This window comes from Phyllobates terribilis, unplaced genomic scaffold (assembly GCF_046119375.1).
Source record: "Phyllobates terribilis strain yellow unplaced genomic scaffold, ASM4611937v1 Scaffold_279__1_contigs__length_2497574, whole genome shotgun sequence".
Classification (NCBI taxonomy): domain Eukaryota; kingdom Metazoa; phylum Chordata; class Amphibia; order Anura; family Dendrobatidae; genus Phyllobates; species Phyllobates terribilis.
In genome coordinates, this window is record NW_027363039.1 from 150,631 (window position 1) to 174,899 (window position 24,269).

The following is a 24,269-nucleotide window of genomic DNA, read 5'->3' on the forward strand; positions in this document are numbered from 1 at the left end:
TGGCTTGCATAGGCTGCGGACACATATTCCGCTTCTGTAGATGACAAGGCAACAGACACTTGTTTCCTACTAGACCAGGAGATTGAACTTTCGCCAACTTTAAACAAGTATCCACTTGTGGATTTACGATCACGCGAATCACCTGCCCAATCCGCATCTACATAGCCGGTAAGTTCTAGATCTCCTGCTGCAGATAGTTTTAAATTTACATCTTGCGTTTCTTTCAAATATCGGAGAAGTCTCTTAACAGCATTCCAGTCTCTTTGGCGCGGTTTTCCCACATATCTGCAAAGGATTCCAACTGTTGTTGTGATATCCGGTCGAGTCATAGTTGATATGTATAGAAGTGCCCCCACTGCCTGATGATATTTCTCATTGTTAGGCAACAGGTCATCTTCTCCTTCCAGCTTCAGGTAGGATGGTTCCATTGGGGTTGATATACCTTTGGCCTCTGACATTTTAAACTGATTCAGAATCAAATTAATTTTTGCACTTTGGTTTAGAAGAAAACTTCCATCTTCCTCTCTCTGGATTTGGATTCCTAGATAATATGTCACATTTCCAAGGTCTTTTGTTTCAAAGTGCTGATTCAGAATTTCAGTCATTTTTCCAATTTCTGCGTCGTCTTGATGAACAACAATCACGTCGTCCACATATAAGAGAATATACATCCACTTTCCATCTGTATATTTTGTGTATAAGCACGGATCTGCTTGACCTCTTTTAAATCCTTCTTCCAACAAGACTTTATTCATCTTGGTGTTCCATGCTCTTGCTGATTGCTTAAGACCATAGAGAGATTTTTGTAGTTTGCAAACAAGATTCTCTTCACCTCCTTTTACATAACCTTCAGATTGAGTCTTGTATAAGTCCTCCTCAATGTCACCATTTAAAAAGGCAGTTTTTATATCCAAATGTCTGACATACATCTTTTGTACAGCAGCTACAGCTAACAAAGCTCTGAACGTGGTCTGTTTAGCGACTGAAGCAAATGTAGCATCGTAATCTTCGCCATACTTTTGAGAATATCCTTTTGCGACCAACCTTGCTTTGAATCTGTGGACTTTACCTTCAGAGTCATATTTGGTTTTGAAGACCCACTTGCACTTGATTGCCTTTTTGCCCTGTGGTAGCTTGGTGAGTTTCCAAGTTTGGAGTTGATGAAGCGATTTGATTTCCTCATTAGCGGCATCGATCCACTTTGTTCTTTCATGGACAGGTAGTGCTTGCATTTCATCCCATAACTGCGGCTCTGACTCAGGTAGTGTCTTGACAATGTAGGATAGACGTTTAGCTGGTATACCTTTGTTTGATCTTGACGATCTCCTGATTTCAGATTCACCTGATTGTTCTGTTGTTCCTTCATTAGTTGAAGAATCCAGCCAGACCTCTACATCCTCCTTGTTGCTGTCTTGTAATTGTGACTTCAGCTGGACTACTGGCGTGATGTCACAAAACTTGGGTGATACAAAGTTCTCATCAATCACTACATCTCTACTTATTGTGACCTTGTTTGTTTCTGGGTGTAGAATCCTATAACCTTTCTGGGTTTCGCTGTAGCCTACCAGGATACCTTCCTTAGCGTGAGATTCCCACTTAGTTCGCTTTTCTTTGGGAACATGTACAAATGCTTTACTTCCGAATATTCTTATGTGATGTAGTTTTGGCTTTCTGCTATTCCATTGCTCAAATGGAGTTTTCTCTGTAGCTTTACCTGGTAGTCTGTTCTGAAGATAGCAAGCTGTCATGATTGCTTCACCCCAATATGCTGTGGGCAGATTTGCATCAAATAACATGCTTCTTCCACTTTCACATAGTGTTCGGTTCCTTCTTTCCGCGACACCATTTTGCTCTGGGTTGTACGGTACAGTGGTCTGAAATAGGATTCCATTTTTCTTTAAAATGCTCTGTGTCTCATTACTTGTATATTCAGTCCCATTATCTGCACGTAGAATCTTTGGCATTCTTCCAAATTTATTATATACTTCAGCTAGGTATATTTCAAGTTTCTCTGGAACTTCCTTCTTGCTGTGAAGCAGGTGGACAACTGTATATCTTGAATGATCATCAATAAATGTGAGAAAATATCTCTTCTTCCCTGGGGTCAGAGTGCTCATTGGACCACAGACATCTGTGTGTATTAAATCTAGTGGCTGTGCTGTTGTTGTACTAATTCTCTTAGGAAAAGCTTTCCAAGACATTTTCCCTTTGATGCAGCTAGTACACTTCATTGTCTGGTTACATAGATCAATTGTAATATCCTCAGCTAGTTGCTTTTGGACTAACTTTCTTATTGCTTCTGGGTCTCTGTGTGCCAGACGCCTATGCCACACATGAATACAGTTTTTATGCTCTTCTTGTTGCGCTGTATACACACACTCTTTGCATTTCAGCTGATAAAGTTCATCTGTGATGTTTCCCTCTGCTAGTGTGTGACCTTCCTTTGAGATGATGCAGCTATCATGCTTAAATGTAACTTAATTTCCTTGTTTTGCGAGTTTCTTCACAGATAGTAGATTACTTTCAAGACTAGGCACATACAGCACATCCTTTACTGGGATCTTCCTGCTTTGTTTTGGTGAGATTTGTGAATCAATATAAACATCTCCTATGCCTTCTGAAGTCATGTACTGACCATTAGCCATAATCACTTTCTCTGATTTACTTTGGTCAAGCTTAGAAAAGAAGTCTCTGTTATTAGTCATGTGACTAGTTGCTCCAGAGTCTATACACCATGCATGCTTTGATGTATTTGCACTGACAGTAAATGCAGTTTCAGTATTCACAGAATCATTTTCTCCAGATACAGCACTTTTAACCCTTTGATGACTGCTTTGCTTTTTCAGCTGATTCATTCTAGCTTTCCAGACTCTGCAGTCAGCTTTCAAATGTCCTGATTTCTTGCAAACAAAACATTCACGTGTTTCTTTTATGTGCTTCCTGTTATCAGTTAGGTTTTGTGTCTGTAAAGCAGATTCTGTGTTGCATGTCCTACTGTCTACACCTTCTGCCTTTCGCTTATATTCATCTATGAGCTTCCCCCTGACATACTCCAGTGTAAGCTCATCATCTGGACGCGCATCTAGTGCGGTTACAAGCGTATCATAGCTCTCTGGAAGGCCACTAAGCAGTAATGCGGCCACATGAAAGTCCTTTAGATCTTCCCCAATGCCTCTCAGGCGTTCTACAACTTCCAGAACACTTTTTATGTAATCCTGCATATCCTGGCCTTTCTGTAGCTTAGACTGGTACAGCTTTCTCGTGAGATAGAGCTTATTGCTTAAATTTATCCTCTCATGTACCTTTTGCAACTGCTCCCACATTTCCTTTGCAGTATTACATTTACACACATGCACAATCTGGTCCTCATCTATACTGAGTGATATGGTACTTTGTGCTTTCTGATCCATGTCTGTCCACTGCTGTGGCACTGGGTCAGGTTTAGGCTCCTGTGTGTATTTCCACGTACCTTCTCTTATCAGCAGCATTTTCACTTTGAATTTCCAGGATTGATAATTCTGGTTAGTGAGACTTGGCACTGTAAATTTCATGGAGCTGCTGCTGCTGGTGGCCATCTTTGCTTCTTCTCAGTTTACTGTCTTTCTTTCTTTTCTTTCCTCTGTGTTCTGGGGATCTGTGACTCTGGGACATCTGGGCCCATAACCTGTTAGCAGAGGATTAATCCGCGTGACATCCAGAGTTTAGAACACAGAATGTAGGTTTATTCATATCCAGCATAGGCACAGCATGGAGTCTGGTGTTACAGCAGCATGAGGAGATCAAAACATATAACAACAATACAGGAAGAGAAGGAGGGGGCATCCTGTCTGTGTGAGTTTTTATTTTTTTTTTTTAAAACACAACTTTGTTAACAACCTCACAATATGCACAACATATGAAACAGCAAAGTAGTTGTTGCAATACACATACAGATTAATATGCATTATTCCAACAGATTGGCCACAATTGACAAAAGCTCTGGAGGAGCTGAAGCGTTTTGCAGATTTGCTGATGTGAAATAAATGATTGATTGACTACAGGTGAGTGCCGGGATCTCTTTCCTTTCCCTCTCCATTACTAACCTGAGGCCTTGAAGACAGCTGGGTTTTTTGACAAATCACAGCGGTCATCAACCCTAACCACCATTAACCCGATTGCCACCGCACCAGGGCAATCGTGAAGAGCCGTGCAAAGTACCGGAATTGGTGCGCCATTTCTGAGGCGGCTGCGGGCTGGTAGTTTTAGGCTGGGAAGGGCCCAATAACCGAGGACCTTCCCACCCTGATAATATCCGCTCACAGCTGTCTGCTTTACCTTTGCTGGTTATCAAAAATAGGGAGGACTCCACATCTTTTTTAATTTATTAGCTAAACACAAGTACAGTAAACTCCACACACAGGGCACTAATTATATATCTCACGGATATCTATCATCTATCTCGATCTTTGCACATCTAACACCTAAATATCTGTCATTTCTATTCTGCACTCTCTTCCGGCACGTGTCACACAGACGTGTGTGCGGATGTCACACTTTATGTCATCTGTGTGCAGGACGTACTGACGTCCGAGCTGCCGGCAAAAAACGAACATGTCCGGTCCGTGTGACCATGTGCGCAGCCTATAGATTATAATGGGTGTACGTGTGTGTCTCCGGTACGTGTGAAGGGGGCCTAAAGGGTATGAGCACTTCTAGTATGAATTACCAGTAGGGGGCGTGACCACTTAAAGTGCCTAGGGCAGCATGAATGCCAGATACGGCCCTGAGCACAGCCCTAATAAAGCCATTAGAGCTGCAGATAAAGGGGGCTCGATCACAGCTCTGGATAGTGGGTTGTATGAGCCGGAGGTTATGAACATGGGTGACAATACTAATATATGCCGCACTCTAGATGGAGATCCTACTAATTCATACAATACCCCCTTACATTGTCTTTTGGAGGAGGGTTTGGTATCGGCTGTACTTAATCCCAAACAAATAGAACGATTAAAGGAAAATCACCCACAATGTCCAATATTTCATACATTACCGAAAACTCACAAAGAAGGAAACATCCATCAGTCTAGAGATACATTCAATACTGGCTGCAGAGAAGATTCCTATAATATAGTGAATATTACCAGAAAACATTTACCTATGTTATACACTGACAAGGATCCAGCAACAAGAAAGACAACTGACACGTGGAGGACAAACACCAAAGGTTTCATTGAATGTGGGAGAAATAAATGTGGTTTGTGCAAGTCTGTGCACAAAGCAAAAATGTCTGCATCTACTAACCATAATAAACCCTATAATATCCGATATCTCATTAGTTGTAGCTCCACACGTCATTGACACCATACACTGTGAAGCTTGTCTGCTGCAATATGTGGGGGGCACGGTCAGACCCTTACGTCACCGCATTGGGGGACACGTTAGGGACGTTCTTGGCCCCACAACACGTAATACATCTGCAGCATCACAACATCTCATACAACACAATAGGAATTAATCACTTTACAGTTGTGGGTATTGAATATGTCACCAGACCAGCTAAGGGGGAGATTGGTATAAAAAGTACACCCCAGAGAAGCCTTGTGGATTCTGGAATTGGACTCCAGATTCTCCAGTGATATGAAGCTTCGTTCAGACCTTGTATCCATTTACTGAATTGTGTTTTTCCCTCTTTTATAGTAATTATACATAATATACACATTATAGATGCAGACACTTCATTCTTCTATTGCACGGATGCTTTTTGCTGTGGATATATGATCGTCCATAGGGGTAATGTAGACATACTTGCACATGTCCATTTGGGTCTGGGGGTCTCCGCTGTGCATTAGACCCTATGATGTGTATAAGAAGCCGGTTACTGGTGATTTATTGTCATGAAGAAGAACTGACCACAAATACCAGGTAGAAACGCAGAGATGTTTTGCTCCTATCTGTTTTTTAATGTTTCTATGATTTTAATTTGATTTGTTCAATAAGTTTTTGGTTTTATTCACACTGGAAAACAAGTGCTGGATTATCAGTAACTTTCTTTGTCCCGTCCATTCCTTCCCAACTGTGATTTTTCATCCAAGCATTGAGAGATGAGCTGAAAGCAGACATATTTTTCTATAGAGGAATGGCAGACATGGGTGTTGTCCACATAGAAAGCCTCTCCTAAATCCCATACACAAAAAAGCCGCCCTACAATCTGCCAGGACACATGCGGAAACATATGAAGACTCCTGGGACTTTATACTCTGGAGTGATGAGACCAAGATAAATGTTTTTTTTTGGAACTGATGGCTTCAAAACTGTATGACATTGAAGAGGTGAGGAATACAATGAGAACGCATGGTGTCTACAGTGAGACCTGGTGGTGGCCGTGTCCTTATGTGCGGCTGCATGAGGGGCTACATTTCATTGATCATATCTTGAATTCACAGATGTTCTGCTCTATAGTGACAGAAAAGATGCTGCCATCACTCTGTTCCTTTGGTAGGCCACTGTTACATTTCTGAAGAACAGGGTGACAGTGATTCAGTGGCCAAGTGTCTCCTGATCTGAACCCAACCAAACACCTATGGGGGATTCTGTAGAGACAAGTTGTCATCGCTCCATCCAGCATCCAGGCTCTAAGAGCTCGTTATCAAAAAAGAGAATAAAGATAGATGTAGTATTGTCACTAACTTGTTCATTCCAGGCCTAGAAAACTTGGTGCCGTCCTTTAAAATTATGGAGGCCATACAAAATAATAGATGTAGTAGCTTTTGATGTGGGGTGTACTCATTTTTGCATCAACTAATTTGAGTAAAACTGAAGGTTTTGTAATGAGAGTTATATTATTACCCTTACTTTCATGTTTTGATTACACAAAAATGTTCTATGAAACTTAGTGTTGGCAAAATTTTAGAAATAAATCTTGTGTTCAGTGAGCTATTAAATAAAATCTTACTCATCAAAGGGGGTGTACTCATTTATGCTGAACAATGTTTATTAAACTTTATAAAACACAGTGAACATAATTACACTTTCTTTCCCATTTGACTTCTCTCATGTTTTACAAGGTGTGATTTATGTATAAAAGATTTCCCACATTCTGAACATGAATACGGCTTCTCTCCTGTGTGACTTCTCTCATGCTGCACAAGATAAGTTTTTTTTGTAAAGCATTTCTCACAGAATGAGCATGAATACGGCTTCTCTCCTGTGTGAATTTTCCGATGTGTAATAAGATTCCCTTTACCTGTAAAGCATTTCCCACATTCTGAACAAGAAAATGGCTTTTCTCCTGTGTGAATTCTTTGATGTATAACAAGTTCTGATTTACTTTTAAAACATTTCCCACATTCTGAACAAGAAAATGGCTTTTCTCCTGTGTGAATTCTGTTATGTGCAGCAAGAATTGATTTACGCATAAAAGATTTCCCACATTCTGAACATGAATACGGCTTCTCTCCTGTGTGAATTCTGTGATGTTTAACAAGATGTGATTTATAACTAAAACACTTCCCACATTCTGAGCATGAATATGGCGACTTTCCAGTATGAATGCTCTGATGTCTACTAAGATTCCCTTTATTTGTGAAGGACTTCTCACATAGTGAACATGAAAATGTTTTTTCTCCTGTGTGATTTCTCTGATGTCTAATAAGATTCCCTTTATTTTTAAAGCATTTCCCACATTCTGAACACGAATATGGCTTCTCTCCTGTGTGAATTCTCTGATGTGTAATAAGATTGCCTTTATCTGTAAAGGACTTCCCACATTCTGTACATGAATATGGCTTCTCTCCTGTGTGAATTCTCTGATGTGTAATAAGACTCCAGTTATTTGTGAACGACTTTCCACATTCTGAACATGAATACGGCTTCTCTCCTGTGTGACTTCTCTGATGTTTAACAAGATCTGATTTACCTGTAAAGCATTTTTCACATTGTAAACATGAAAACGGTTTCTCCCCGGTGTGATTTCTTTGATGTAAAACCAGCTCTGATTTACTTTTAAAACATTTCGCACATTCTGAACAAGAAAATGGCTTCTCTCCTGTGTGAATTCTCTGATGTATAATAAGACTTCCTTTACCTGTGAAGGACTTTCCACATTTTGAACATGAATACGGCTTTTCTCCTGTGTGATTTCTCTCATGTCTAACAAATTGTGATTTATATGTAAAGCATTTCCCACATTCTGAACAGGAGTATGGCTTTTTACCTTTGTGTTTTCTGTGTGTTAAAAAATCTGAGCTTTTTGTAAATTGCTTGTCACACTGAAATCTTGAATCCACTTTGCCCCCTGGACTTTTGGTAACAATGTGAGATTGCTCAGGAGATGATTCCTCATGATTAGGAGGATTATAAGAAAGTGAACTGCTGTGAAGTCCAGGAGGTGCAGGAAGGGTGATGAGGTTTCCTCCATTAGAGGGCTTCATGATATCTTCTTTTTTACAATTTAGTGATAACCCGTTATTCTCACAAGGATTTCCTGTAAGGAGGAAAGATAGATTACATGTGATTTTTTCAACAACACAAAAAGGATTTTTAAATGTTTTTTATGGCGCTCACAATGAAGACCCTCGTCAGTGAAAGTATCGGTAATAAGGAGGACAACTACATGCCATAACATTAACACAATGACAGGTAAAGTGAATGACACTTATAAACTATTGACATTGGCACAAGTGAGGGGTGGCAGAGATTAGATGGCAAATAGTTCTTTAAGTGGTAATTACTGATGACCGGTTCCCTTAATGTACCTCCAGTGCCATTTCACTCTCTCAAGCTTCATATCGTGGCCTTAATATAGAAAAGTGTCCACGTAATTAAAGAAGATGTCCACTACTATTAAAAATGCCCCCAATGTAATTAACCCATTGAGAGAAGATTTTATTTAATTACCTAGCTTTGTCTTTATTGCCTGTGAGCGGCGCTATCGCTGGCCACTCACCGGCATCACGCGACCCCCGGCCTCAGCCGGCTCTTGCTTCACCTGATGTCACGTCAAGTGAAACGTGACTCGGTGATACGATCCCCGCGGTGGACGCCGGGCTGTGGGTGGGTTTTCACCGTGCGTCACATCCAGCATCCACCGCGCACTTTCCCAATGAATGCAAGGTAATTGTGATTCACAAAATGTTATACAATTGAACGGTGAAGAAAAAAAAAATTACATTTTTACCACTATAATATTATTTTAGCCCCAGATTTTACATTTTCACAAGGGAAAATGGGTAAAAATGACCACATAATTTTATACAATTTCAGCTGAACGGGGCAATACCCCATATGTGGCTGTACAGTACTGCTTAGCCACATGGTGAGACTCGGGAGGGACGGAGCACTATTTGACTCTTGGAGAACAAACTTTAGTAGAACAGTTTGCAGACTCCATATACAGAGACCCTAAGTGGCAGAAGAGCAGAATCCCCCCTCAAGTGACACCAGTTTGGAAATTACACCCCTATGGAAATGTATCTACAGGTGTAGTGATGAATTTGACTCCATGGGTGCTTTCCAGAAACGAGCAGTAATGGATGTTGTGAAGTGAAAATGCAAATATTTCATTATAGTGGCCAGTACATTGTAGTGCCCTTACGTTGTAGCGCCCAGTACATGATTCCCAGCTAGTGCTTTCTGGAGAAATAAATTGTCTCTCCCCGCTACAGTAATGCCAAACATGTGGATGCTAACTGCACACGGTGGGGCCCAGGAGGAGGGGGCATTTGGATTTGGGAGCGCAGATGTCACTGGATTTCTTTAAGTGGGAGCCACGTCACTTTTCCAGAGCCTTTGTGCTACCAGTAATATGGACACCCCCTATATTACTGTTTACAGATGATGAACCCGAGTGGGGACTTGTTTTTTGTGGGTTGAGTAGAAGCTCTTAATAGTGGCATTTTGGGGTACAGAACATTTTGGATCATATTTATCCTGTGCTGTACGCTGAACACTTACAGTGGGTACGGGAAGTATTCAGACCCCTTTACATTTTTCACTCTTTGTTTCATTGCAGCCATTTGGTAAATTCTAAAAAGTTCATTTATTTTTCTCATTGAAGTACACTCTGCACCCCATCTTGACTGAAAAAAAAGCAGAAATGCAGACAATTTTGCAAATTTATTAAAAAAGAAAAACTGAAATATCACATGGTCATAAGTATTCAGACCCTTTGCTCAGACACTCATATTTAAGTCACATGCTGTCCATTTCCTTGTGATCCTCCTTGAGATGGTTCTACTCCTTCATTGGAGTCCAGCTGTGTTTAATTAAACTTATAGGACTTGATTTGGAAAGACACACACCTGTCTATATAAGACGTCACCGCTCACAGTGCATGTGAGACCAAATGAGAATCATGAGCTCAAAGGAACTGCCCAAGGAGCTCAGAGACAGAATTGTGGAAAGGCACAGATCTAGCCAAGGTTACAAAAGAATTTCTGCATTACTCAAGGTTCCTAAGAGCACAGTGGCCTTCATAATCCTTAAATGGAAGAAGTTTGGGACCACCAGAAGTCTTTCTAGACCTGGCCGTCCAGCCAAACTGAGCAATCGTGGGAGAAGAGCCTTGGTAGGAGAGGTAAAGAAAAACCCCAAGATCACTGTGGCTGAGCTCCAGCGATGCAGTAGGGAGATGGGAGAAAGCTCACAAAAGTCAACGATCACTGCAGCCCTCCACCAGTCGGGCCTTTATGGAACAGTGGCCAGATGGAAGGATCTACTCAGTGCAAGACATATGAAAGCCCGCATAGAGTTTGCTCAAAAACACATGAAGGACTCACAGATTATGAGAAGTAAGATTCTCTGGTCTGATGAGACGAAGATAGAACTTTTTGGTGATAATTCTAACCGGTATGTGTGGAGAAAACCTGGCACTGCTCATGACCTGCCCAATACAATCCCTACAGTGAAACATGGTGGTGGCAGCATCATGCTATGGGGGTATTTTTCAGCTGCACGGACAGGATGACTGGTTGCAAATGAAGGAAACATGAATGCAGCCAAGTACAGAGATATCCTGGATGAAAACCTCTTCCAGAGTGCTCTGGACCTCGGACTTGGCCGAAGGTTCACCTTCCAACAAGATAGTGACCCTAAGCACACATCTAAAATGACAAAAGGAGTGGCTTCAGAATAACTCTGTGACCATTCTTGACTGGCCCAGCCAGAGCCCTGACCTAAACCCAATTGAGCATCTCTGGAGAGACCTGAAAATGGCTGTCCACCAACGTTCACCATCCAACCTGATGGAACTGGAGAGGATCTGTAAGGAAGAATGGCAGAGGATCCCCAAATCCAGTTGTGAAAAACTTGTTGCATCATTCCGAAGAAGACTCATGGCTGTACTAGCTCAAAAAGGTGCTTCTACTCAATACTGAGCAAGGGGTCTGAATACTTATGACCATGTGATATTTCAGTTTTTCTTTTTTAATAAATTTGCAAAAATTTCTACATTTCTTGTTTTTTTCAGTCAAGATGGGGTGCAGAGTGTACTATAATGAGAAAAATAAATGAACTTTTTAGAACTTACTGAATAGCTGCAATAAAACAGAGAGTGAAAAATTTAAAGGGGTCTGAATACTTTCCGTACCCACTGTACATCGGGGTTTCCATCTAAATCTACAAAATATATGATTCAGATGACACCCCCGAGGGATCCATTCAGAATAATGAGGCAGCAAAGTTACACTGGACTCCGTCTAGCCTCTGGTCGACTGCGCTTTTATGCACGCTGAAAAAGATGGACATCACTGGATCATAGGCCAGACGGCGTCCACAGCGCCTCATTATACGGAATCTTCCCCCGGGGTTCTGTCCGAATCGCAAGCTCAGTCATTTATATGGCAGCATGAGACTTGTGCAAGAATAATATGAAAATAAAAGATGGAAGTAATATTAAAAAACACAATTAGGAAAAATAAAAATGTGCTTATTAAATCATTAAGAAGAGGTGTGAATGCGGCCCAGTTATTCATCGGTGCGCAACCGGACTCTGTACAGGAGCAGCTGCGCCATCACCGGACGCTTCTGCTGTGATGTGGACGGCGGATAAAGCTTCACTGCACCGGAGACTTCATACAATATCACACACCGGTCATCATCACACGCCGCTAATCATAGTCACATGCCAATCATCATCGTCATAAGCCAGTCATCATAATCACACGCCGCTAATCATAATCACATGCCAATCATCATCATCATACGCCAGTCATCATCATCACACGCCGCTAATCATAGTCACATGCCAATCGTCATCGTCATACGCCGGTCATCATCGTCATCATCACACGACGGTCATTATTACACACCTGTGGAAACATCTACAGGAATCTCCTCCTTCCCGTCGCTCACACACGGCTGATCCCCCCTCGTCATCGCTTCTTCTTCTGTCTCGTCCTCCTCTTTATTCTTAGTCGGATCTTCCTCCTGATATCAGATGTAACAATCAGCACAATACAAGAAACCACCAAAATCTGTGACATCTATGACCTCGATCAGAAATGTCCCCCCATATACAGATCCGGTACAGGGCTCAGCACCGTCTACCTGATGATCCTGCGGGATGTTGTGATTCTTCTCTGGACAGTCCTGGGGATACAGAGGACGGGGACATCTCTCTGGTGGATTTCTTTCCATGAGTCCATCTGTAGGAGACACATAGTGACAGAATACAGTGACATGTAAAAGTTTGGGCACCAATGGTCAAAATTACTGTTATTGTGAACAGTTAAGTTGAAGATGAAATAATCTCTAAACGGCCTAAAGTTAAAGATGCCATTTCCTTTGTATTTTAGGCAAAACAATAAATAATAAATTATATATATTTTCATCTTTTACATTTAAAAAAAAAATCAATAAGGGAAAATGGGCAAATGCAAAAGTGTTGGCACCCGGCAAGGTTAGTAGCTAGTAGCGCCCCCTTTTGAAAGTATCACAGCTTGTAAATGCTTTTTGTAGCCAGACAATAGTCTTTCAATTCTTGTTTGAGGGATTTTCATGCATTCATTCTTCTTTGGAGAATTCTTCCAGTTCTGTGAGATTCTTGGGTCATCTTGCATCGTCTGTTATTTTGAGGTCTAGCCACAGCTTTTCAATGATGTTCAAATCAGGGGACTATGAGGGCCATTGTAAAACCTTCAGCTTGCACCTTTTGACGTGTGTTTAGTAGTATCATTATCATTTGCCATCCTCTTTTCACCTCCAGCTTTTTTGCAGATGCTGTTATGCTTGCATCAAGAATTTGCTGAAATTTCATGGAATCCATTCTTCCCCCTACCTGTTCCCTGTGCCATTGGCTGCAACACAACCCCAAAGCAGGATTTATCCACCACCATGCTTAATGGTTGGCGAGATGTTCTTTTCCTAAAATTCTGTGCCCTTTTTTCTCCACACAACTTTGATCATTGCTCTATTTTAACCTCATCGGTCCACAAGACTTGTTTCCAAAATGCATCAGACCTTCTTAGATGTACTTTTGCATACTTCTGACGCTGAATTTCATGGTGAGGTCGCAGGAGAGGTTTTCTTCTGATGACTCTTCCATGAAGGCCATATTTGTGCAGGTGTCTCTGAACAGTACAACAATGTACCACAACTCCAGAGTCTGCTAAATCTTTCTGAAGGTCTTTTGCAGTCAGGCGGGGGTTCTGATTTGCCTCTCTAGCAATCCTACTGAAAATTTGCTTGGTCTTCCAGACCTTATCTTGCCCTCCACTGTTTCTGTTAACTGCCATTTCTTTATTACATTTTGAACAGAGGAAAGGGCAACTTGAAAACGCTTTGCTCATAGCCTCATCCTGCTTTGTGGGCCTCCACCATTTTCAGAGTGCTAGACAGCGGATACCTTGGTTGATGAAATCCGTCTTGTGGTTCTTGTGTAATCTTTACTTTCAGTTTGGAAATAATGATATGCTCGTTTTCCGGGGCAGCCTATGGGGGGCCCTCTATCTGGGTTTCTGCTTACATATTCATCTGTATGCTCTTATGACAGCTCACTTATCATTCACTGACCTGCCTCCTATTTTACATAATGCATCTAGTAGTGTGTGGCTAGGTAAAATAGGAGGCAGGTCAGTGAAGGCACAGTGAGCTGCCATAAGAGCATACAGGTGAATATGTAATCAGAGCACCAGATAGAGCGCCCCCCACAGGTCGCCCTGGAGCACGGGCATATCATTATCTCCAAACTGAAAGTAAAGATTACACAAGAACCACAGGACGGATTTCATCAAAAAAGGTATCATTTTAATCAGTGTAATGTCGCCTACCTGACAGTCTATGAAGTTTACTAAGCACAATCCTGCTGACAGGTGCGCTTTAAGTACATAATGTGGAATATCTCCTGAAAAAAATGAATAAAGTGAAACAGGTTTTTTTTGTATAGAGACTCATGTTAAATACAAAAGAGCAAATGATAATTTAAAACAAAAACCAATGGGAGGGAAAATAGAAAAATCTAAAGCTTTCTGTGTCACTGGTATTTCCACCTTTACCTTAATTTAGTATGGAAACACATTTTGACTCGCCTGTGGTAAATCACAAAAGAGATTCTCCTGTGATTGTCAGTGCCCATGTGACAAGAATTAGCCAATGAATGATGACTTCAGTGTTTTAAAAAGCCACATGGTAGGCCCCGTTCCTTTGTCACAATGGATTAGACAAAGGAGCTGCTTGAGGACATCAGAACTCCTATTAGGAAACACAAGACTTCCAAAGGGTAGAAGGCCATCTCCAAAAACCTTGGTATCCCAGTTTCAACAGGGCGCAATGTCATTAATAAGTTTGCCAAGCATGGAACAGTCAAGAACCTCCCTGGAAAGAGGAAAATTGGCAAAAGAGGTCTTCGAAGATTGGTGGAAATAGTGGAAAAAAAACATCATGTCAAACATCCAAAGACCTGAAGGCCAACCTGGAATAGTCTGGGGTCATGGTTTCAACAAGTACCATTCGCCGCACACTAAACCAAGGAGAACTTTATGTCCGAAGGCCAAGGAAGAAACCATTGCTGAATAAAAGACATAAAAAGGAATGACTGATCTTTGCCAAAGAGTACCTTGACAAGCCTCAATCCTTCTGGGAAAATGTTCTGTGGACAAATGAAACAAAAATAGAGCTTTTTGGCAATGCAAAGCAACAGTTTGTTTACAGACGGCGCAATGAAGGTTATATAAGGAAAGAAAACCTTACCAACACTTAAGCATGGTGGAGGATCCACAATGCTGTGGGGTTGCATTGCAGCATCTGGTACTGGAGGCCTTGACCATATCACAGGAATCATGAAATCAGAGCATTATCAAGAGGTTTTAGAGCGAAATGTCCTACCCAGTGAAAGAAAATTTAGTTTCAGTCAAAGATCATGGGTCCTCCAGCAAGACAATGACCCAAAGCACACATCCGAAAGTACACAGGAAAGGGTTGAAAAAGAAAAAACATGGACTGTTTTATAATGGCCAGCAATGAGTCCAGACCTCAATCCCACTGAAAATCTTTGGGGCGAGCTGAAATCTGCCGCTGGGAAAAAGAACCCTGGAAACATTCAAAAGCTCGAACAAACTGCAAAGGAAGAGTGGGAGAAAATCCCAGCTGAGAAGTGCAAGAAGCTTATAGATGGCTATAAGAAACGTGTGGAGGCTGTCAGCAATGCCAAAGGGTGGGCAACCATGTATTAATTACTTGAAGAACAGAGTGGAATGGGGTAAAGGAATAGTCAGCTCACCCAACGTTGATTAGCAGTCTTCATCTGTAAGGCAGTGCGCGGAGCCGTCCCAGTCTCGGACGTGGAGACAAACAGCAGAAAATACAATAGAATATCTATGGATCTCTTTTGGTGACTTGCTACTACAGTTTCTAATGTGATCAATAAACTTCGCTTTTTATATTTTTGGCTACCGCTGGAGGAGGTTCTTGTTTTTCTGCCAAGTATTAATCAGGGGTTTAGGGGGGCCTTTATTGCTGCACATGCTGCTTATTCGGTTTCATCTTTGAAATTGCCACAAGGAGGTTAAACAATGTTCTATTGCTGTATTACTTTGGACCACCAATTAAAAAAATCCTAAGGATATACTGTAACTTTCATTATTTCTGAAGATATTGTACAGGCCATGAAAAAAATGAAGGGATGCCAATAATGGTGATCAGCAGAGCACAGAAACCCAGTCACTGAGCAGCGGGAGAAGCAGGTCCTCCGAGCCGTCACCACATGGATTATAGGAGGATTCCCAACACAGATTTATGTCATAGTCACAGGATAATGAATAAGGGACAGATGCCGATTCCCCATGGGGGGTCGACTGAGGAGATTTTTTCCTTCTGAGAACTAGAAATAAGTAAACCTCCGGCTATTTAACCTCTTTATTGTTGAAAATAATAGCACCCGAGGAGTCTATGTGAGGGGGTCCCAGTATGAGCCCATCGGGGTCTTCACTTTATAGTTATTTTCAGATGGGATGACCGAAAAACATCTGTTCTAATAAAATATACATTTTCCTATAAAGTGAAAGCAAAAAATAGTATTCCAGCACACGATGTAGAAAAATTAAAAAAAGCCTTTATTTAATCCATCGTTAAAAAATACAATTCCAACAGAAATAAAAGCGTGTGTAGGCTTACGCGTTTCGGATCATATTTGACCCTTAGTCATAGCATAAAGTACTGAATAAATGTTGCACTTTTCAAGGAAAAACAGTCAAGGGAAGCTGCCAAGGGTAAGACCCCCCAAAATCAGCTGTGATATCAGCATCACTAATTCAAGGCTAGCAGTGATCTAAACACTAGTTTAACCCTATAGTACATTCATCTTCTACAAACATATAACAATGTGAACGGTCACTTAGTAATGCACTAATTATTTGATCACTTATTACCCAAGTTTTTTATATATGTGAATTCATTGAATAAACAATTGATGCACTATTTAAATATATATGTAACAATAAGAGCTTCTAAAGATATCTAACATTTGATTTCAAGAGCATACTTTTCCCAAAAGAAAAACAAAACAAAAAAAAAACTTCTCCACTTTAAAACCATATGAAAATGGCTGGAAATTATTACAAAACGTAATTAGCATGTTTTATTTTGTATACTATTAGTTATAGAGTCCCCTAGATTAATCACAAAAATAAAAAATACAATTTTTTCTCCTATGTTTTTTTTATTTATTTATTTTTTGTTTGTTTTTTTGTCCCTTTTTTTTCTCTGTCTTGAAAAAAAAAAAAGAAAAAAATGTATTTCCATTTGTTAAATGCCTCAATTTGTCCCAAAATTTTTAATATAGATACATCAATTCATGTTTTAGATTTAGTCCTGCTGGGTGTCTGGTATTTAGTTTTAGAATCCATCGAGCTTCAGTCATCTGGAGTAATTTAACCCTATCTCCACCTCGCCGGGGAGCAGAAACAAATTCCAAAGCACTTACTCGCAGGCTACTTAAATCCCCCTTGTGTTCATACAAAAAATGTTTGGAAGCCCCCGAGAGACTGCGGGTAGTGACATTATTAATGTCATAAATGTGCTCCGACAGTCTTTTTCTTACACTACGGCTTGTAGATCCCACATATTGTTTTCTGCATATTGTGCAAAAAATTATATAGACACAGTGGTCAGTGGCACAATTCATGAAAGTCTTAAGATTAAATACTTGACCCTCATTACTTATGACAGACTTGTTATTATTTATCATGAATTTGCATAAACCGCATGACTTCTGCCCGCATCTGAATGAGCCCTTAGTGGACAACCATGTGCGACCTACGTTACCCTGTGTTTTCTCGGAGGTCACTCGGGGAGATTACATTTCCTATTGTCAGGGATTTTTTTGGAACAAATTTACAACCATTTTTTAGAATTTCTCTAAGGGTACTGTCAGTAGTTAATAATGGTAGATGTTTTCTTAAAACATTAATTACTTTATAATAATTGCTATGATATGTGGTGGAGAAGATCATTTCTTTAGAGAAATCTTTCCGGTCTGATTTTTTTGTCTGGAGTAGATAGAGATCTCTGCTTTTTTCATTAGCTTTTATTTCAGCTTTTTCAATGGTTTTATGATTATAGCCCCTGTGCTGGAGTCTCTTTTTAATGTTGTCACATTCTTCCTTATATATACTATGGCCAGTACAACACCTCCGAGCTCTGATAAACTCCCCGGTGGGGATATTCCTGATTACATGTTGTGGGTGTTGACTGGAAGCAAAATAGAATTTCCTGAGATTTTTTTGCGGAAGAGCTGACAGTCTACTTTCCTATTCAACCTATCTCCACTCAGCTTTATATCCAGAAAGGAAATGGTATCTTTATTGGTATCTACTGTAAAAGACAGATTTAAATCATTATCATTAATGTAATCATTAAAACCAGGGACTAAATCATCTGATCCTTTCCACACTATCAAAATGTCATCTATAAAACACAGGTATTGTTCTATGCAGTCTGAATAAGGGTTAGATTCAGAGTAGATAAATTTGGACTCCCACTAGTTCATGTACAGATTTGCCAGGGACGGGGAGAATTTGGCTCCCATGGAACATCCCTGACACTGTACATAGAACTGGTGGGAGAATTTAAAGTAATTATTCTGAAGCAAAAATAGAGTGACATCCAGAATAAATTCTTTCATTACATCAGAATAATTGGAGTATGTGTTTAGTTGATCTGTCAATGCTTGCATAGCTAAACCATGTGGAATGCAAGAATATAATGTTTTTACATCACAGGTAATCCACATGAGATTTTCATCCCAGTTCTGATGTAGCATTACTGATAGTACATGTTTGCTGTCTTTCAAATAGCTGGGTGACATAACTACCAATGGTTGCAGTCTCCCATCTAGCCAGGAACCTAGTCTTTCCAATAGTGAATCCACACCCGACACTATAGGCCTAAATGGAGGAGGAAAAAGCCCTTTATGAGTTTTTGGTAGGGCATGAAAAATAGGAATTTTGGGATTTTCTGGTAATAGGAATTCTTTTTGTTTTAAATTAAGAATACCTAAATCTACCCCCTCTTGTAGGATTTTCCCCAATTTTTCCTCTATAGTTCGGGTTGGATCCCCATCAATTTTTCTGTATGAGTGGCTGTCATTTAAAATATTATTAACCTCTCTTACATATAGGGTCTTATCCAATATTACCACTGATCCCCCCTTATCAGCATTCTTCACTACAATGTTTGGGTTGTTTTGTATACTTTTTAGTGCTTGTCTTTCTCCCTTAGATAGATTATCCCCCTTATTACAATTAGAAAATATAGATTTTAATTCCCGTTCCACAGAAAGCTGAAACTCATCCATAATGGGGGCTCTTGATTGTAAGGGATAAAAATCTATGTTTGGCACTTTAGAAACAACACTTATCACCAACAAGATTGTCCCTTTGTGAAAAATCAGATAAGGAATTAAGTTCTGTCAGGGTAACTTGTTCTTTAAACGAAAGTCCTGCATACTCATTAACTGGCAAAAAAGAAGGATTAGTTTCAGCAGCTGATTGATCCTGGTCAAAAAAATGTTTCCTGATAGTCAGTCTTCTCACAAATTTGTTGACATCCAAGATTGTAGAAAAAAAGTCACCATTGTCCTTTGGCACAAAGTTAAGCCCTTTGCGCAATATTTTCAATTCATTGTTCGTAAGGATACATGCAGATTGATTTAGGACCGTAAACTGATTTATTTGCGGTATCTCGTCCTGTAGTTGTGTTTCTTGTGTTTTAGATCTGTGCTTACGCCCCGCTCTCCTGCAGGATTTTGATTTGGATCTGGGTTTGGAGCTACACCGTTTTTTGCCCCACTAGATCCTTCTCCTAAACCATAACAATCATTTTCATCTTCTTCCGTTTCCCCATCTGTCGTTTCTGGTTCAGAGGAGCTAAAAGTGACTCGTGGTGTCCCTCCACTGCCTGGGATCTTATTGCCACTTTGACCTTTTAAAATTGATTTTGGTTTCTTTGGAGATCTAGGATTTCTATAGGGTCTTTGCGGGGGTCACCAGTCATACACATGTCCGGTCTCATAATCTTTAACATCTTTCATATTTTTTTTTGTTTATTCTCAACAATAGTATCCTCTAATTTTTCCAATCTGTCCATAATGTCAGACCTCAGCTTCATATATGTGGCATTGTCTAAAAATTCTGTCAAAGAATTTTCTATTTCTTTGATTTTTAGATCCAGCTCTTTCACTTTTTTTTGTTCATAATCTATAAGAAGCTCCATAAGATTAAGGGAACATCCCGTCAAAATGTCATTCCATTATTTTTGGAAAACTTCATCAAATTGAACAGTAGACTGTTTTTGTATTCTTAGTCCTCTGGGAATCATCAAATTTTCTACATATTTTTCAAACATGGTATGATCCCACCAGGTTCTCAGGTGTGTAGACAGGAGTTTCTCCAATTGTTGCATGTTGTGTCTTAAATCTGCCTGACCTTTCTTTTGGGAAAAGTATGCCCTTGAAATCAAATGTTAGACATCTTTAGAAGCTCTTATTGTTACATATATATTTAAATAGTGTATCAATTGTTTATTCAATGAATTCACATATATAAAAAACTTGGGTAATAAGTGATCAAATAATTAGTGCATTACTAAGTGACAGTTCACATTGTTATATGTTTGTAGAGGATGAATGTACTATAGAGTTAAACTAGTGTTTAGATCACTGCTAGCCTTGAATTAGTGATGCTGATATCACAGCTGATTTTGGGGGGTCTTAAGCCCCCGTCTCACATAGCGATATCGCTAGCGAGATCGCTGCTGTGTCACGGTTTTGGTGACTCACCAGCGATGTCGCTGTGTGTAACACTTTGCAGCGATCAGGCCCCTGCTGTGAGGTCGCTGATCGCTGCAAAGTGTCCTGGACCATTTTTTGGTCGTTGGCCTCCCGCTGGCCAGCACACATCGCTGTGTGTGACCAGCGGGACCAACGATCTGGCTGGTATCCATGGTAAACATCGGGTAACTAGGGGCACGCGCGCACTTAGTAACCCGCTGTTTACCTTGGATACCACTCTGCTATGGTGCACGGGAGGTTACCGTTCACCTTAGCAGAGTAATATCCATGATAAACATTGGGTTACTAAGTGCGCGTGTGCCCCTAGTAACCCGATGTTTATCATGGATACGACTCTGCTAAGGTGAACGGTAACCTCCCGCGCACCATAGCAGAGTAGTATCCAAGGTAAACAGCGGGTTACTAGGGGCACACGCGCACTTAGTAACCCGATGTTTACCATAGTTACCAGCCTGCTCCTGCTTCAGCAGCAGGCTGGTAACGGGAGCAGGACATCGTGGAACGATTCTTTCCACGATATCGCTGCTCCCCTGATCGCTAGTGAGCCTGCCTGTTTGACAGCTCACCAGCGATGTATTAGCGATGCAGCAACCATCCCTGACAGGTCGTATCGTTGTCGGGATCGCTGCTGCATCGCTTAGTGTGACGGGGCCTTTACCCTTGGCAGCTTCCCTTGACAGTTTTTCCTTGAAAAGTGCAACATTTATTCAGTACTTTATGCTATGACTAAGGGTCAAATATGATCCGAAACGCGTAAGCCTACACACGCTTTTATTTCTGTTGGAATTGTATTTTTTAACGATGGATTAAATAAAGGCTTTTTTTAATTTTTCTACATCGTGTGCTGGAATACTATTTTTTGCTTTCACTGAAGATTTTTCTCCCAGATGGGGATGGACTAATTCCGAGCACCGAGATCATGGAAAGGAGGACTGGGCAAGCTGGGCCAGGTGAGCTGAAGATCTTTTTTTTATTTTCCTATAAAGTATTTAATCCCTTCCCAATATTCAGCATCTACCTGTACCTGCAGCGATCGGCGCTTAAACTCTGACCTTTGCGGTTAACCCCTTGAATACATAGTTATATAGGTTTAAATAAGACTCAGGTCCATCAAGTCCAACCGGTCTCCACAAGTTCTACATTCTTTATCAATTATTTTAACCTACAATGACATTCACTGTGAGAAAATCATCCGGCCCTTCTATAAATGCCATTCCTCTTGATTGAACAAATCTAATCGTCTGGAATAACTGAGAAGAAAAGCTGTATTGTCACAGGTAATACATTGGGATCACAGGTTTTTGTAGCATCGGCGTCTCTGCCTCCTGCCAGGCAGAGACGCCGTCCCTCTCACCTCCCCGCGCGGCGTCCTCCAGCGTTCCTCTTCCTGCAGCGGCCGGCGCGCGCTCCTTCCCGGGCACTGTGCTTAGGGCGCGCGCTCCCTCTCTCTTACAGGGGCCGCGTGTGCCGTCCTAAGGAGTCCCCGGCCAATTGCCGGAGGACCTCCCATATATAAGGCACCTCCTCCAAAATGGAGGTGTCCGAGCAAAAGTTGTTGCACAAGTATACTTACCTCTGCTTCAGCCCTCAGGTCCCGTTGCCAGCCTGACTACCAGTCCTGTCTGCCAGCTTGTCTACTCTCCAGCCCGACAGTCTGTCTCCGGTCATCCGCCAGTCTGTCTATGGGCAAGTCCACCTGCTTACCAGGAAGCACCTGCCTGTCACCTGCCTGCTACCTGCCGTGCTTGCTAACCCGCTCACCTGGGAGTGCTCGCCTGTTACCCGTCTGTTACCTGCTAGCCTACCTGGAGGCTCTGCCATCACTTACCGTGATGACCACCTGCCTGCTAGCCTAGAGACTTTACCCTGCTTGGCCGTCACTTGCCGTGACCACCTGATAGCCTACCTGGAGGCTCCTGCCGTCACTTGCCGTGACCACCCGGCTGGTAAACTTAGAGACTACTACCTGCTCTGCTGTCACGTACCGTGACCACCTGTCAGCTATACCAGAGACTTCAGCCTGATTGCTGTATCCATCCATCATACCGGTCAGTCCTAGCCATCTGACCCGTGGGAGCCACCTGATCTCTTACAAGGTCGTCCCCAGAGTAGCACCTGGTCCCTCTGCCCGGATCCTCCCTGGTCACGGAGTTGTTAGCCGCCATCCGACCAGGGTCGGTTCGGGTTGATACTTAGTTACGCCCCTCTGGGTCCCTCCTTGCACCGCGGCACAGAGGTTCCACCACCCGGACCCGTAACAGTTTTTATCTATTTACTACAGTCGTGAGGCAGTGAGGGGAATTATATGCGAGGGACGGTATGTATACCCTAGGATGCGCATAGAGGCACATTGAACCCGCTGGAGTGCACTGGAATCACAGAAACACCTGTGGTTGCAGAGCAAAATAAAAGTAAAGTTTGGACTTAAGAAAACCCAGCGTGGGCTTTTATTTTGGGAGTGATCTGCAGGTGGCAGTGGGGCGGTCCACTCCCTCCAGCCGAGTCTTACAAGTGGCTCATGGCCACAGAATCCATTAAAAAACCTTCAGCAAAGGTTTGGGTGTGTCAGTGGTTTGTTTGCTAAGCGGCAGAGCAGGAGGCTCTGTACAATGCAAGCCTGGGTGAAGGCGCAACAAAGGCTTTTGAAGGCAACGTAACTGGCGCACCTGAGTGAAACGGTGGCAGGTTTACATGTTCAAAAGTGACCAAAACATCAGCCAGAAAGCATTGGTACTGAGATGTGGTCTGTGGTCCCCACCTGCAGAACCACTCCTTTATTGAGGGTGTCTTGATAATTGCCAATAATTTCCATCTATTGTCTTTTCAATTTGCACAACAGCATGTGAAATTGATTGTCAATCAGTGTTGCTTCCTAAGTGGACAGTTTGATTTCACAGAAGTTTCATTCACTTGGAGTTATATTCTGTTAAGTGTTCCCTTTATTTTTTTGAGCAGTGTATATACCAGTGATTAGCTGCAGAGCATTGCAAGTAACATGGAAATACAATGCAGATTTCAGAAGAGATAACACGTAGCAGAGGAGTGAGATATTAATATCACGGGGGAGGAAATGTGTAAGAGGGTGACCAGGACGGTCATGCGCCTCTTCCCTCTTTCTGCACATATTGCTGTACCCTGTGTTTATATATGAGTATGTATGTGACCTAATGTCTGATGTGTTAGTTATAGGGTGAGTATATATAGATAGAGTATTAGATTAGGTGCTGCATGTTAGCAGACATTTCAATTCATATATATTCAGCTCTGGCTCAGGATAGCACGCATGTTGGGTCACGCGTGCAACAGACTAAGTGCAATAGCTTAAAGTGCTTTTATTAAGCAGTTATACCAAGGCAGTTGGACAGGGCAGGAGACAGGTAAGGTGCATAAGATATTCATACAAACATGCTGCTTCTTGGTCAGTTGTATTGCATTATGCATTAGTCATAGCAATCTGCCTCTTACTTGTTTTAACTTCTGCTTTCTCACATCTTGTCCGCCTTTTAACACA

At 41.5% G+C, this 24,269-nt stretch overlaps 1 protein-coding gene across 6 annotated transcripts in view; it reads right to left on the reverse strand.

Moving 5' to 3' along the window:
* Window positions 1-3,700: 3,700 nt before the first annotated feature.
* LOC141220277 (uncharacterized) overlaps window positions 3,701-24,269 on the reverse strand; it is a 45,583-nt gene continuing 25,014 nt past the window's right edge. For 5 of the 6 annotated variants that reach the window (XM_073666234.1, XM_073666237.1, XM_073666233.1 and 2 more), the window contains 3 exons: window positions 12,523-12,620; window positions 12,285-12,402; window positions 3,701-8,461 (listed from right to left, as the gene is read on the reverse strand). In XM_073666234.1, coding sequence (XP_073522335.1) covers window positions 7,002-8,461; window positions 12,285-12,402; window positions 12,523-12,620 — 1,676 coding nt within the window. In that variant the 3' untranslated portion in view covers window positions 3,701-7,001. The remainder of the gene's footprint in view (window positions 8,462-12,284; window positions 12,403-12,522; window positions 12,621-24,269) is intronic. The other variant, XM_073666238.1, reaches the window with a different exon arrangement.